Below are 16,229 nucleotides of genomic sequence, written 5' to 3' on the forward strand. Positions count from 1 at the left end.
TATTGGCTCTTGTGTGTGCAATGGATGCCCAAGATATTGAACCACCACCAGAAGAACCAGAAGGTTCAGCGCTGCCTTGACTCATCTGATCCGATATCACAATGAGGGCGATGACTTCCTGTCTGCAACAGTGACCGGGGACGAATAATGGTGCCGCTGCTAGGAGCCTGAAAGACGACGGCAAAACTCGCAGTGGAAACAATCGACATCACCATCGCCAATGAAAGCAAAGGCCGTCATTTCCACCGGTAACGTGTTGACTTTTCTTTTTCGATAGTCAAGAGCCATTAGTGAACGAATTTGTTAAACATGGAGAGGCTACCGATCGCTTCCAATACTGTGAAACGCCGGATAGGCCGCGTGTCGCAATCAAGAACAAACGACCTGGAAAATTGAGCAATGGGGTCATGTTGCTCTACGGGAATGCCCATCACCATGTCACTGATGTGGCTAATACAAGAATGGCAAACATCAAGTGGGAAAAGCATAAACATCCGCCATACAGCTCAGACCTGTTGCCTTGCGACTCAACATTTTGGAGCTGCTGAAAGAACAGCTCAAGGCAACCAGATTCGTGTCGGATGGTGGCGTGAAACAGTCAGTTACAGTCTTTTTGAAGCAGCAACCCAAGCAGTTTCATGAGACGGGAATCGCGGGACTCGTTACTCAGTGGGACAAATCTCTAAATACTCATAGAGACTAGTTTAATTTCAAAATAAATTACCCCGTTTGTCATATATTCGCATTGGCTCACTTTCATTTGACTCGCCCTCGTATATGTTGCAGAACTGCTTTTATATGTGCTGTCTGTTATGGCAATAATTTCAGTGCAATTACTCACAAAGCCCGACCGATGAAAGCTGCTCCTGCGCGATAAATTGTAACAGTGAAAAGAGTCATTGATACTTTTCCGTGGTCGTTGTATGCGTACAAAGACGTAAACAAGGTTCTTCAATGACAAAGTTCCATTAAAGGAGTTGTCCTCAAAGTGTTTATTTCATGGCCTTTACATTTTTCATATCAGCGACATTCGCTGCATTGCTCGTTTCAAACTGATATAGTTCTAAAGTTCGTGTGATATTTTCTTTACTTATTGCACAGACAGAAAACATGGAAGCATTAATATCAGCTATTTCGGGCACAATTCCTGACACATACGAGCATGTTCTTTTATGAAAAATACATATTTCACAGGGCGTAGCGTTAAAGAATTCGTTTGTAGCATCTTTGGCAACAGCAATGCAGTTATTATTAATTTTCCCGAGCTTATCCTGATTATTACATCGGGAGCTGCAACGTGAGCTCCCCCCCGGACGAAAGTTTTGGCTACGCCACGGTTCACTACCAAATTCTAATCATGTTAGAAGTAGCCTACGTACCACGCTACTTTTCAACTCAGAAATCGCCAGTAAACGAGGTCAGTGTGCCGGTATCTGTTGGTTTCAGGGGCTGATCACTCCCAATGAAACTGGAGAAAGTGCCACCAGTGTACCAGTGGCTGACGGCGACGAGACCATGAGCTTCTATAATGAGAAATTCAGCCCACAAGAAGGAGCGCTGAAAGCCATTCCGGAAATATCTGATCGCGCCTCGAAAAAGCAGATAGACAAACTGGCTGATGTTGCAGAACCGCACTCCCTCCAGTCGGCTGACAGCAAGTGCTTCCAGCTCTCCGGATACGATTCGAAGATCGGCATCCAAATTGCGTTGGGAGAATCAGTGGAAAGCGGCGCAGTCAAACCGATCACTGTGAGTATAGGATGTTAACCCCATAGGAAACATGAAAATATTGCAGAGGCAGCCACAGTTTTCGAGCCTATATTGCTTATTTATTTTCACCCGGATCAAATGCCCTGCTGCGCTCTGCGAAGTTGGCAGTACATATAATTGTGAGCGAACGAATGTTACGAAAAATGTGAACAATTACCAGGACGTCTTTGCATGCGAATCGTTTGCTTTCCTCATTTACGGTCTAGCAAAATACGAGACCTCATTGAATGCTATTGTTAGGGTTGGCACGGAGGCCTTGTATAAAATGTAGCCTTGCAGATGCCTCTTTTCCTTTTGAACGGCCAAAGAGCGCGGAATATTCTTGCTCGTGTGATCGGAATTCCTCTACAGTGCTTGTTTCCATTCCAGGCGTTGAGAGAAAGCTCCTACCACGTATGATGATAACGCAGCTACAACGAGCAGAGTCGTTTAACTCCGCAGTTGTCGGACGAATTGCTGCCTTGCTGGTTTATTACTGGTGTGCTTATCGCAATATATCTTATAGTTGCTTGGTAAATATTATCTATGCAATACGGCACCCAAACTATGTGTGCAGTTCGACAGTACATAATCTATGCGGTCTCTAACAGCAAGAAGAGAACAATTTGTTTCAACGAAGAACACCATCTTGTCTTTGGTAAAGCGCTGCACCACAGCAACAGCGCTGGCTTTTTGGTGAGTTGATCAGCCGTAAAGTGCTGTCGGCGAAGCAAAGAGCCGCGACAACAACTCCGAAGCGAAGTATGCTGCATGAATTGAAAATAAAGTTCAGAGAACAATAGCCTTGCAAAAGAAGTATTTTTAGCAGAAAAATAATGAGCAGAAGAGGATAAACTCTATTTGTAAGTGAAGTTTCCGATACGCGACTAAGAGCCGTCTTATTTCGAGGAGAGCGCCAAGACACCGTGGGTAAGGCAACTCTCGGACACCACCTTGAATTTTCTGCGTTTTATATTCTTGAGGTCAAAGATTTCAATAGAAATATCTTTGGACCAGTAACTACGCTGTCGCTGTGCTAGGATTAGACGTACTGCATTCGAAAAGAGATGAACGAATCTATCGACTGAGTTTCCATACCATTGTGAATATAGTTGTGAACCCCGACATAAGAGGGACCTATAAAATCCGGGACTTCGCAAGAACGTTACGAATTCTAGATGATCCGCTATGGTTCAGGCATCGTCGCTGTTCCGCATAGTCGCACTTAATGGTTCGCTGGTTGCGCTTTGGCCATTCAGTTTACCTGTAATCAACCTATCACTTTCTGCCAAACAGATGGGACCAGGCTTTTGACAGAGCACTTCACCAATCTAAACTCGTTTATTTTTGCTTTGATTCCTGCCATTACACTCTTTTATTTATGGGTGAAAATCTACACAGCTAATTATATCTTTGTCTCTGTATCTGCTTGTAAGTGTTAGCATATGTTCATCGTTCTGGGACAATCGTTTCGTGTTTAATTACGCTTTGTCATTCCCGCATTTCCCGTTTCTAATCGTATATCGGTTCCGTTTTCAATCCCGAGAAAATATTTTGTTCACTATTCTATTTTTTGTGGCTTAATCATTATCCGACTTCTTAATGGTCTCCAAAAGGGCCTGCAATGACAGGTTGTAAAATAAATCAAAACGTAACAATAAAACACAACAGACGTTAATAACGCAACGGGAGGGCGAAGCCCTAAAAGCATTTTCTTCTGCTGGAACAAAATATGCCTACTTGAGTAATCAAGAAAGCTTATAACGATACCTTGACATTTTTTATTACATGGGTATTTTTTCTGTATTTTTAGTAAGATGTTTATTATGTCTGTGCGTATTGTTTTGCGCCCCCTTGCTAATATAACTTATTCCTTTCCGCAGAGGCGCTTCGTTGTCTGGGATTTTTTTTTTCAAGATACTCTGCATGGGGACTTTAATTCACAGCCTTCTCCATTGTGTTGACGAAACAGGATGTTGCTGTGTTGTTTTGAACTGTCAATGAATTTGACACCACTTGGTTTTGCAGGTTATGTCAGAAAGCGAGAACGTAGTGGGAACTCTGGAGAAAACATTCATTATTGATGGTGACATTGGAAACAACACAGTCGTTACTGTGAGCTGCGCCTCCGGTCAAAACTGTCCACTCTCGGTTCAGCTTGTTGACCCCGCCGGACAAAGGTGTCAAAACTGTCCTGAAGATAACACTGACCTCAAAAAAATGCTCACCATACCCAGCCCTGCAAAGGTAAGGCTGCAAACCAGGACTGGGATAATAGTGACATTAGTTTGGTTGGATTGTATTCATTTCTTACCAGCTGGCCCTCATGGCCTGCCGATCACGGCGGTAGCGTGGGCGCAGGCCCCTCTTACAATTCCTCAAGTGTGAAAAAGTAAATAACCTGAGTAAAACTTACATTGTCCCGACCCATGTTCAGATACATTCGTTTTAATGTCTGTCTAAAATGGGGCTGCAAGCTTGTTGGGCGCTCTCTAGCAGAGGCGTTTTTAGGTAATTTGTCTCCCAACCAAAGTCAAACTAATGCGCCCCTCTCGACTTTGGCACCAAATTTATGGGTACCATGTTGAAAAATTCAAACATGACTTTCTCACACATTATTACTAATTGTAACGAAAAAAACCTATGTTTTCTGGTATCATTTTATTAATTTGTCTACAATTAGCCACCAAACACGATTGACTAAAAAGAAGAAATGAATGTTTTAAAAGTGATAAATCGTGGGAAATGGTGTGAGGGGTGGGCCAAAGTAAGAATATCCAGAAACGAAAGGCACGGAAAATCGGGTATAGCATGGGCCACATTTGATCGGTGGCAGGCACTATTTTGCATGTAACATGAAATTCATGTATGAAATCTAAATATTTATTTTTGACTAGATAAGAAAGTTGTACTTACTACTATTCGCGAAAAAAAGAACATCAGGTAGGTACTATGCAATGTATAGGAAATATACTGTGTGAACTATACTCGTTGAATCAAAGACATGTACTCTACCACGTTAATGCTATATAGCTGTCTAAAAGTTCCTGAAAACCCGTCATCGCGAGCATTGTGTAGCGCCCTACTGTTGCCAGCAATTTCTTAGAAGTGCCACACAGCACAATTGCAAACACTACATGCCTGTCAGACCTAAACTTTGGTGAAATGTCTCCGCGAAGTTTTTGTTGGGACATTATACCCGACGCAATCACTTGACCAAATTCATGGTGCTTCAGCCCCGCGAATTCAGTGCGTATGTGCGCAAGAAGTTGTTGTAACGGCTGAATATGTTTTAGATAAAGGCTCATATTAGAACGTACATGACGTGCACAAGAATACGCCTATTTAAACCTCGAAATTAAGAAATATTTCGCGGAAGAAAGGTGAACATCTGGCAGCCCGTCGTTATTATTACTGGTACAGACAATCGCAAGTCGGCCCTTTCATTAACGTGGAGGTAATATAGTCGATAGACACGCCGGATATGTAGGTTCCGTACCTAATGAATAATTTTATGAAGCTTCTTTGTCGACGTCAGTTTACCAGACTTGGCGAAAACCTTTTCCGCCGCTTACTGCTGACATGACAAGATGGCAGGAAGCTGTGCGTCCTCGCTACTGCCGGGCAGTCACGTCCATGGGAACATCGGGTCACGTGCTTTAGGTGCGTTTATTGTGCTGTTCTGACATGTCACACAGGTAAAAATATTGCAATAAACGTTCTGATGCGGATGAGCCGGTTGTCCAACAGATGCGACCGCCGGGTAGTAGTAAGCACGCGCTGCTAGCATTGATTTCCCATTGTCAGTTCTTAGTACGAAAAGCCTTTTTCGACATGACACAAATAGCAGCAAAAACACAAAAGAAACAGCGCGACATTAATTCGAACCATGCAACGCAACGTGAAAATCCTACTTTATTGTGACGCCGCCGCTGAGTCTTGCGTTGGTGCTCCTCCACTTGTAATATTAACCACCGCCTGAAACTGTTCGAGCTTTTATGCATTGCTGTTGTTGGTTTCGGCGTATGGAAAGCCAATTCTCGCGGATTCTACATAGCTTCTGATTTTGCGTCTTACGTATTTGACATTTGCTGCACAGAGCCATTTTCATTGCAATTTCTAGCTCTGAGTCCCACTGGTTCTGATCGCCCTCACAGTGAACTACAGCACGTAGATTCTCCCTCTTTATTGATCAGCATCCGATGACTGGAAGGCATACGAGTATGTTGAGCAGCTCTGTATGCATCGTAATCCCAGTTCACTCAAGGTAGTTTGAAGCGTTGCTGAATGCCGTTGCGGCAGAGCTTTGTACCTTGGGAATCTTCCGCCTCCATACAAAGACGAACTGGACTGTACACGCTGTTGCGATTCGGGGCCCGAGCGGCCCCGAATCGTGGCTCGTGATGTGCCAGGTGTCAGGTGATCTAGAGGTCCGGGGTGACGTCCAATAGATGAGAAAAAGGGTTTATTTACAAATTAACGTGATGCGAGTTTACATATACGATATATATATATATATATATATATATATATATATATATATATATATATATATATGATCTCTTGAGACAAGGTTTAGGCAGCCAGTCTCCTTTATTCTCAATGAGAGCCCCACCACCAGGCCCCAAAACGATGATGCTGAGTATGTACAGGTGAGAATCTGCAGCGTCTGAATAATGCCAACGCTAATTTCCCGACGCTCGCAAGTGGTCACAAAAGGTAAAAGTTTGTCCCATTGTCGTGGTTTGGCCCGATGTCCATTGAGATCATATCGTTAAGTGTCCAATGAAATCACTCTGTTAAGCCATTTGTTTGAGGGCGATATGCGGATGTCGTGTCTCGTACGCGCACCAGTACGACCATGTATACCCTCCCGCCGCCAAAGACTAAAAATCAGCTTTTCAGCGCTTTTTTTTCTCCTTTCCATGATTTCGGAAATTCACTGTTCTTCTCAGCCACCCGCAATCGTCGAACCGTTCGCGAAATTCTCCCATTACGTCACCCTTCTCTCGGACTCCGCCTCCAATGTTGCGCGTCCGCCCGCTCCATACGAGGCAACGTCGTAGCAAACTGCGAACTTGATGTCGACGTCGTTTCCACGGAAGTCCTCGGCGTTGGGCCCTTTTATCAATTAGTGAGGCATTCGTGATGGTCCGCTTGTCAGGGTCAGGTTCAGGTAGAGTGGTCACGTTGTACTCATTGCTTCCACGGAGGGCAGTGGGTTTTGACCGCCTCCAAGTGAGCTCCTTTGTCCGCGCGTCGCAGTCTATGTCGCATCGAATCTAGTCCAAGCGGGCGTTCGTCTGATTTAGTCGCCAGCTCCCTAATCCTGAAAATGCAACGATAACAGTGTGAAGAGCCTTACATAGCTGTGCGCTCGCCTATGGAGCCTTGTTAGTCGCGGAGGGATGCCGGGCACAGCAGTGCTAAACGCCAATCATAACAACGCGTACGTCCATCATGTGTTCAGACAATTCAGTCTCAAACATGTGAACAGCTGTACGGCGCTTATCAAAGCCAGTTCATTCGATACTGTATTGACACTCCTGGAAGTCATTTTGCCGTCTCAGGATACGAAAACGCTTTGCCATTGGCAAAAAAATTGCTTTGATATAATGAGTCGGACAGACCAGCGACATCGGAACGTTGGCGCATTATCGCAATACGAAGTTGTGGTAATGCGGCAATACTGGCCTCTCAAGACAGCGGCAAGTTGTTGGAACTTTAGGAGCGTACTCAGGGCAGGAAGCTGTGTAATGGCGTCTGTGTTTGGGAGATCAGTTCTGCGGAGGCCCGCAAAGTGGAGGGATGTTCATGAAAAGAAAAAAGAAACGACATCCACTTCTATTGTAGCACGAAGGCATAAAGGAAACCCACACCGTTTTCTCAGAAACAAAGCTATGCGAATTAAGAAAACTTCGCCTTCCCCGACCAAGATAAAATTTGCTACAACTCGGAAGCGTTCTTTCTGAGAAACCTGTGTGGATTTATTTTATAGGTTCGTGCTACAACAAGAAAGCTGCACGTCAATTTTATTTTCAGGTGCATGTTTGTGAAAGAACCGATCAAACAATGGTTGCAACGAGCACAATGGGGAGGAGATGATGGAATTCAGGAACGCAAGGCCACCAAGGTTTTCTTTGAAATACACGAATACGGGTGTTGTTAATTACGTCAAACCATGTCATGAGCTTCAAGTAATCGAATAATATGTTCAAACCCGATGCAAGGCAGCGGTACTGCTAGAATATTTGACATTTAAAATCTGCTTCTTGATTTGGTCTCGGTCAAGCAGAAGCAGAAGCAAGGTGATGTGGATGCCCACATTTGTTGTCGCTATGCACCGCACTTTTGGCAAAACCATTAAGTGTTTACTGTCGTGCATTCCGAAATTGCTCACAAAGGCTTCGTACGATCTTGTTCGACTCAGACGTGCCTTTTTTCAAGCTTTCGCTTGTGGCCCATCTGAAACCTTTTTTTCCACCATCGCCATTATTGAAGCGGAAACAAGTCACAGCGGCGTCTACTTTTCTCTGGCTCCGCGTTCAACTGCATATTGCAGTTAGATAAGCTAGCCTACGAATTGTGATGTAACTGAGTGCCAATATTTTCTTTTCTAATCTTTTCTTAAGACTAATCTGTTCTTAAGAATTCAGACTTCACTTTTTGCTTTAGATCCGATGGTGGTGTTTTGTAAGTTCGGTAAATAACATTCTTCAATAGTGCTCATTCATGTTGTGATTATGACCTTTCAGCTATCGTGCATCTGTAAGTAGTCCATTAAAGTTTCTTTTTCTACCATTTCACTATTATGAGCATCTTGCGGAAATTCAGCACCTGTGAGGTGGAAATTTTGTGCTATTGTGCCGCCACCGACTTCTGTTTTTTTATTGAATCCAGAGGGTTCATTTGTATACTAGAATGCACATCTAAAACGCGAGGCATTCCTCGACCTAGTAGCAGCCAAGGTGAAACGCGAGGCCGTTGATGGCCACCAAGTTTGTCGCCGATGCGCGCGCTCCTCAATGCTCCTGCTAGATGGCCGCTGTGGGCTCGGCCCCCCCTCGCTCCACGCGCACGCTCTCTCTCTCACGCGCTCGCTCACGCATCCCTAGTGCTCGGTTCCTCCACTGGGCCCCGTGCGGGTTTGCGCGCCACAAGTAGACGGGGCTCGGTTGCGCCAGTTTTGCCGTGTTGCGTGTAGGCCTTCTCTTGTAGATTACAAAAATTTGCCCTCTAGAAGTATCAAGCGGAAGAGGAGCGTTAAGGCACTGCAAAGGTACTTGATGCGTACTAAACTGGTGAGGCAGGAGGAGGCCGAGCGACGGGGCGACAAGATAAGCATGGCCCAGCAGCGGTAGACGAAGCCGAGGGCCGCCGAACGAGCTACGGAGGCCAAGCGCCGCCGATTGGAAGACCACCACTTGCGGGGCGCAGATTCGCACTTCAGAAATCACTTTGCTGAAGACGAATTAGGTGCGGCGTGTCAGGTCGGAGAGCACCTCCGGTTCCCATACGGCGTGGTCAGGCGTGCCATGGCCCGCGAAAGTGCGTGGTGGTCCTCAAGCGAGCGTGGCAGGGTGGATGTGAGTGCATTCGCGCTTTGGACAACGCGCACGCGAGCAAGGCTCAGCATTGTGTTTGATCGTCATCAAGGATGGTACCTTCCATAATACCTTTGTCTGTTCAAAGTTTACAGCGTTTGTAGCTGCCAGAAATAGAACAAAAGAAGCAATTTTATTGTCGTTTAGGTAATGATTACAATTATGGAGTTTTTGCATGCCGAAACCACGACCTAATTATGAGGCACGCCGGAGTGGTTTAGTCTAGATTCACTTTGACCATCCGAGGTTCTTTAAGGTGTTCCGAATGCACGGGACACGGGCGGTTTTGCATTTCAACCCCCCTCCCTCTCCCTATCAAAATGGGGCCACCGCGGCCGAAATTTCATCCCGCGACCTCATGTTTAGCAGTGCGACACCACATCCGCTAAGCCACCGCGGTGGGTGGTTTAGGTAATGGGGATGTGACTGACTGACTGGCTGCCTGACCAATTAAATGACTGAGTGAGTGACCCACTGAGTTACTGACCGAGCGAGCGACTGTGCAACTGATGGACTGACTGGTTGACGTTTTTTATATTTCAAGGCGGGTACCTGGATGCTTCAAGTGAAGAGCTCAAGCACGGACCGAGTCAAAGTCAGCATCCTGGTCATGTCCGAAGTCAGAGACCCTACAAATATGCCGGTATTGGCTTCATGTGAACTGCCAAAGGGACCGGTTCACGCACCTGATCAAGCAATCATAGACGTCTCTGTGTCGAAAGGCGGGAAAGCTGTCATTGGCGCGAAGGTTATTGCGGTGGTGGTCAACACGCAGGGGCATTGGTGCCTTCCACAGTTTGACAGCGGTGTAGGTAAGAGCATCGCTAAAATTATTTGTTCTCGTTAAACTTGGCAAATAGAGCTGCGCATTTTATATATTGATATAGTATGATGCCTGTTGCACAAAAAAAAGATACACAAAAGATCACGCCGAAGATCCAACCTGGCATTCCATAGTAAAAGGAGGATTTATTGGCTGGAGATCCACCTTCCCACAACTGCAGCACTAATTTCAATCTGCGCCTCTAATCGGGCAACGTTTTTTTCTGTTAACAGGGATGCGCAATGCAGTGGTATTTGAACTAATGTCGCCCAGCTTCCTCGAACTATCCGGTAGGCTGTATCACTGACGCGACCACGGTAGCGTACGTGAAATGTTTTGCGCGCGCTGCGAAGGGTGTATGTGACCTCGGGTACAGAAATGGGGTTTCAGTTACAGGTTCATTTATTCGTGCTCTAGAAATCTTAGTTGTTAAACCTATGCTGCAGCTGTTTTTCGCTCCATGTTCGTGGTGGGTAGGTTTTTTCTTTCCACTGGAGATTTTGGTACTAGGTTGCAAAAATGACACCCCCCCCCCCCCCCCCTTGCACGATGGTGCCCGGGAACGTCCCGCGCCGCTCAAGCGTGCTGCAATTATAAATTTCTGGGGCTCCTGAACTTGTCTCAATGGCGGACACACTTAGCCGTACTAAAATCGGTCAGGTACCCCTGTGCCTCACTGCCCGAGTTTCTTGGCACCTGTTTGGCATCCTCATCATGTCGAATGCACGAAAGCCAAAGACAATAACTGTGTCCTATTCAAAGGAATCTAACGGATTAGTGCCGGCATTAGGGTCAATCCTCGGACACTGAGGTCAATTTTGTGTCACTGCAGGTGGTTGCACCGAAGTTATAAATTGTGTATCGCGCCACCACAAGCAGCGCTGCTTTCGTCGACAGAAAAATATTTGCTATCTACGCTGACTTTGATAAGTTTCTGTAAGACGAACGTGTTTTCCTAGATATGAAACGAGAAGAAAATGGCTACAAGTTTTCTACAATTACTAAATATACCAAAAGCCGAAACGCAGTTTTTTACGAAGCGCGTTGTGTAGCCAGGCTTGTCTCTTTCTCTTCCCTCTTGACAATCTGCGCCATCTGGTGATGCCACCGTGAAGCTCGTGCACCCTAATTGCGGAAATACAGGGATCGAGGTCGGCGTCAGCGAGGTTAATTAAACAGCGGCACAAACCGCGGAGAACATGCTCAGTGCTACACTCACCGTAGTTGCAGCATCTTAAACTGCTGCTAAGTGTTTCGCACACAACTACTTCTGAAGCACATCACTTTTAATTACGGCAACATCAATCGTTGTCAAAAACAATTGGCGTCAATGAAAAATGCATCGCAATGAAAGGTGCCATGTGGATGACCGCCGGCCGCGACTCCTCCTCCCCGCCCCCCCCCCCCCCCCCAAGAAAATAAGAAACAGGAAAACAATGTGCGCGCGAGTGTTTCAGTACAGAGAATGAGTCAACGCGCAGAGGAACCAAATAGGGAAGTGAAACTGGAAGGACGCCACCCGCAGCGGTTCTCCTGAATGTCACATCATGGCGACTAGGTTTAAGCACATCTTTCATTTCGCACCCACATCCAGTGGCGAGGAGACGCTTATGGTACCGTTACGCGTCCTTTATTGCCCAGTGGTACAGCGTCATAGATTCTGTTATTTAGCTTATAATCGCCAAGTTAAAAAAATAAATATGGGGGTTTAACGTGCAAAAACCACTTTCTGATTAAGAGGCACGCCGTGGTGGAGGACTCCGGAACTTTCGACCACCTGGGGTTCTTTAACGTACACCTAAATCTAAGTACACGGGTGTTTTTCGCAGGTTGTCGCAGAGTATAAAATAAAGCACAGGCGCGATTTATTTATCGCACTTCTGCAAAAAAAAATTCAAATTCCACTGAACCACATTTTTCCGGTAAAAAACGCTGCTGAGAAGGCTGCTGTTAATATGCAAGAAAACTAAAGCAGTAACACTTGGCTTCAAAACAAAGCAAACCTACTACCTTGCGTGATCAGATCGCTTGACTTTTCTTGCGTTATACTTAATCTCTGAAACATTTCCGCCTAGCACAACCGCGACAACATCAAAAGAAACATGACTAACCATAGACTTCTCCCAGTAGCTACGCGCCTGCGTTTCAGCAAATTTTTCAGAAAACGGTAAAACAGCGGCTTTTAACCCTTCTAGCCCGTTTCCTCAACGGTTACTCTGCAGGCCCCGGAAACTTTAGTCAGACTGCCCAGTTTTGCCATTGACAACGTAGCGTTCACGAAGGTAATAAGGTTTAAGACTTGCGCTGAAGCTTCTCACAGAGCACTCGAGCAAAGCACGTGGGCAACGCGATGGAATCGATGCGGCATACGAGGTGGCAGTTGCCTCGGAGCAGAACTAGCAGCCTGCAAAGGCGGCTTGAAACACGGGGCAAGGACGAGATGAGATCTACAGATAACCGTTCCAGTCAGCTTCACCTTTATTGTCTCTTACGCTGAAGTCAGTGCATGCCCGCTATGAATAAGGTCCCTAGATAAAGTCCCTAGATAAAATATAGGGACTTCAGCTGTACCCAACCTATGCTAGTGCACCTGACCACAGCGCTCATCCGAACCCAACATAATGCACAGCACTGCCCGGGCTCCAGTAATTAACGCATTATTAATTAATTAATTAATTATTTATTATTGGTTAATTACTGGTGCCCTTTAATTAATTTTAGGAAGTAATCATGATAGGGTCATTGTGCGTCCACTTCATTTCTCAGGTTTTTGCACTTCGTTCTTGTTCTTTCCTTTTCACAGCAGAATTGACTGTCGTAGTGTTTGCGACAAAACTTGTTAGAGGAAACGCTGGCGTTGCCACGAATGCCCCACTATGAACCCGTGGTTAAACGTAGCATATTTATGGAATCTTTGTATTTTTAGCTTCAATTTCGCTTATTAGACAATTATTAAATTTTATGGATTTCCAAGCAGTCATATAGGTTTTTGAAAACAGGAAGGCAATTAGCCTGGGCAATCACGCATAATCACCGCGAGACGTTGCATTATTTTTTGTAAAACGATTTTGAGACAGAAGTATTCAGAAGAATAAGAATGGGCTGGGGTGCGTTTGGCAGGCAATCTCAGATCATGAACAGCAGGTTGCCATCATCCCTCAAGAGGAAAGTGTATAATAGCTGCGTCTTACCAGTACTCACCTACGGGGCAGAAACCTGGAGGCTTACGAAAAGGGTTCTACTCAAATTGAGGACGACGCAAGGAGCTATGGAAAGAAGAATGATAGGTGTAACGTTAAGGGATAAGAAAAGAGCAGATTGGGTGAGGGAACAAACGCGAGGTAATGACATCTTAGTTGAAATCAAGAAAAAGAAATGGGTATGGGCAGGGCATGTAATGAGGAGGGAGGATAACCGATGGTCATTAAGGGTTACGGACTGGATCCCAAGGGAAGGGAAGCGTAGCAGGGGGCGGCAGAAAGTTAGGTGGGCGGATGAGATTAAGAAGTTTGCAGGGACGGCATGGCCCCAATTAGTACATGACCAGGGTTGTTGGAGAAGTATGGGAGAGGCCTTTGCCCTGCAGGGGGCGTAACCAGGCTGATGATGAAGATGAAGATTTTGAGACGATTTAAGGCCAGAAATGCGCTGCTCAGGCGAATCCACGCACCAGCCACAGCGATCATGCCAGCCAATCTCTTATGCTCGCGCCTCTCATAAACACCTCCCGACTGTAGCGCCTCTGTGGTCTCAACATATTTGTCGGTAAATTGATTCGGACTGTGCCTCACTCGCGCCTAAAGAACCCTTCGGGATGAGACAGTTATGCCAGGTTGTGCCATGACGTACTAGTCTCTCTTCTCTGACTTGTCGACCCACCGCGGTTGATTAGTGGCTACCTGGTGGTGGGCTTAGTAGCACGAGGTCGCGGGATCGAATCCCGGCCACGGCAGCCGCATTTCGACGGCGGAGAAATACGAAAAGAGCCGTCTGTTTAGATTTAGGCGCACGGTAAAGAACGCCGGGTGGTCTAAATTTCCGGAGTCCACCAGTACTGCCTGTCTCGTAATCAGATCGGTGTTTTGGCACGTAACAACTCATAATTTATTTTTTGCCAAACTTATCGCTTTCGCATTCACAATGTATTCCATGACCTTGAAGTGCCTATGTATCCGACTCCTTCTGCGACTTTAATGCCGAGACTTATCACGGAGGCCACTACGGTGTTGCTGGCTGCATGTATACGCCACTGATTGTGTCATTACCGTGGCAGTAACAACTTGTGGCAGTACCGTGGCAGTAACAAATATCCTATATACCTGGGAAGAACCGACATTGACCTGCTGTTGTTCGGAATAGATAAGTAACCTTGTGCTACAGACGACGTCACACAACTAGAGTATTCGGACTTGCTTGCGTGTAAGTGTAGGCGAATGCCGTGTGCGCGTTCACCAGCTCTTGCCCTAAACTCGCAGATCCCGACGCACGCGTTATTGACGGAACCTACAGTGGATACTTCACACAGTTCACGGGTGCGGGACGGTACTCTGTCTTTGCTTACATTTACGGAGACAGCAAGACCAGGCACGCGTACCGAAGGAGAGAGCCCCGTGGTTCTAGTATCACCGTTTTGAATCATCCCCTACCGGGTGAGTTGGTCATTTGTACGTTTTCGGCAGATAAGTACGTCTGTCTCGTTTGCGCTTGTTACAATTATGACTAGTGAGCTACAGCCAGACACGTATGTCGTAAATGTGTTTAATCTTGCTTGAAAGGCATTGCTTGCACATTTCTCGCCGACTGACAGGCGATACTTGGTGCATGCGGCACAGCGGGCGCTTTTCGCGCCACTGGTCGGTGCTGGGCTGATAGCTGCGCAGCCGAACGCAGCGAGGTTTACAAAGCGTAGGCTCCCGCCTTTCAAGGGATACGAAAACGTGTCGACTCGGTGTCACCAGAGTAGCACCCGGCGTCCGAAAAGTGTCAGCAGGCGGCCGCGGTATGAGCATTGCGTTTCAATCGCTGGGCACTGTGCTTGTATGCTTAGAAACTAAGACAATTTGCGCGTGCAAACGAAGATAGTTGAACTTTTCCATGGCAATACGGAGTGAAAATTACACGAACCACGGTACGAAGCGCCTGCAACTCATTAGTCTCTAAACCAGTGCTGCTTTAAAGGTAGGACAGCGGATGAGCAAGTTGTGTTGGTGTTAGTGCAATTTGCCTCTTGTGGTGGTGTTGAAATAATGGAATACTGTGTTTGACCGATAGTCAATATTATTAGCCCTTAAAAACGTTCACCGGAGGTGAGAAATAGCGTTTATTGTGGCCATGTATATCGCCTTTCACAAACAACAAGGCCATCAGAAATATGCATATTTCTATGGTTTTGAAACGACCATAGGAATGATGCTGCAGCGGTGTAGCATTCTCATGTGTAAAACAGCGCCACACAGGACAGAGACCTAGCCAGTAAAGGGCGATCACAAATTAGTGACTAAATGGTATATTCCACATATCCTCGCTTTGTCTGAAATGGAAACATAAATAGATGAATTATATTGTTCTTATTTTTGGTACGTTTGAAAATTTTCCCACTGTTGCAGATGTATCAGCTGGTAACTGTAATGTCCGTTTATATGCCGAATTTCTTATGCTTCTACTTTTTTCCTGTTAGCTTTCATGGAATCGCATGCGGTTTCCGCGAACTGGTGCATGTGTTTAATGTAGTCTGTAACTATGTTTTCTGTATATCTGTAGATCGGGTCGAGGATTCGCCAGGCCAAGTGGTCTTTGACCTGGACCTCATGTTAGGCACTGTTTGAGGATCCAATTAAATAAAAAAGAAAGCTAATTTTCAGTTAAACGCGTCGACCGATGGTGTTGAATGATTGTGAGAGCATGCATTAAGCAACTACACCAAGGGCAAGAGTTGAAGGCTGAGCAATTTGAGCGCATAACAAATGGCTACCTGATAGCCAATCCAAATACATTATTATGAGCCATGCATTAGCTTCAAGGATCCTTTTAGCTCCATTAGCTTCATAAGATCC

At 45.8% G+C, this 16,229-nt stretch overlaps 1 protein-coding gene across 4 annotated transcripts in view; it reads left to right on the forward strand.

The window, feature by feature from the left end:
- LOC135897120 (calcium-activated chloride channel regulator 1-like) overlaps positions 1 to 16,229 on the forward strand; it is a 255,364-nt gene that overhangs the window by 168,506 nt on the left and 70,629 nt on the right. For all 4 annotated transcript variants that reach the window (XM_070520850.1, XM_070520851.1, XM_070520852.1 and 1 more), the window contains 4 exons: positions 1,447 to 1,749; positions 3,778 to 3,996; positions 9,898 to 10,165; positions 14,652 to 14,825. In XM_070520850.1, coding sequence (XP_070376951.1) covers positions 1,447 to 1,749; positions 3,778 to 3,996; positions 9,898 to 10,165; positions 14,652 to 14,825 — 964 coding nt within the window. The remainder of the gene's footprint in view (positions 1 to 1,446; positions 1,750 to 3,777; positions 3,997 to 9,897; positions 10,166 to 14,651; positions 14,826 to 16,229) is intronic.

This window comes from Dermacentor albipictus, chromosome 6, assembly GCF_038994185.2.
Source record: "Dermacentor albipictus isolate Rhodes 1998 colony chromosome 6, USDA_Dalb.pri_finalv2, whole genome shotgun sequence".
In the NCBI taxonomy this organism is placed as follows: Eukaryota; Metazoa; Arthropoda; class Arachnida; order Ixodida; family Ixodidae; genus Dermacentor; species Dermacentor albipictus.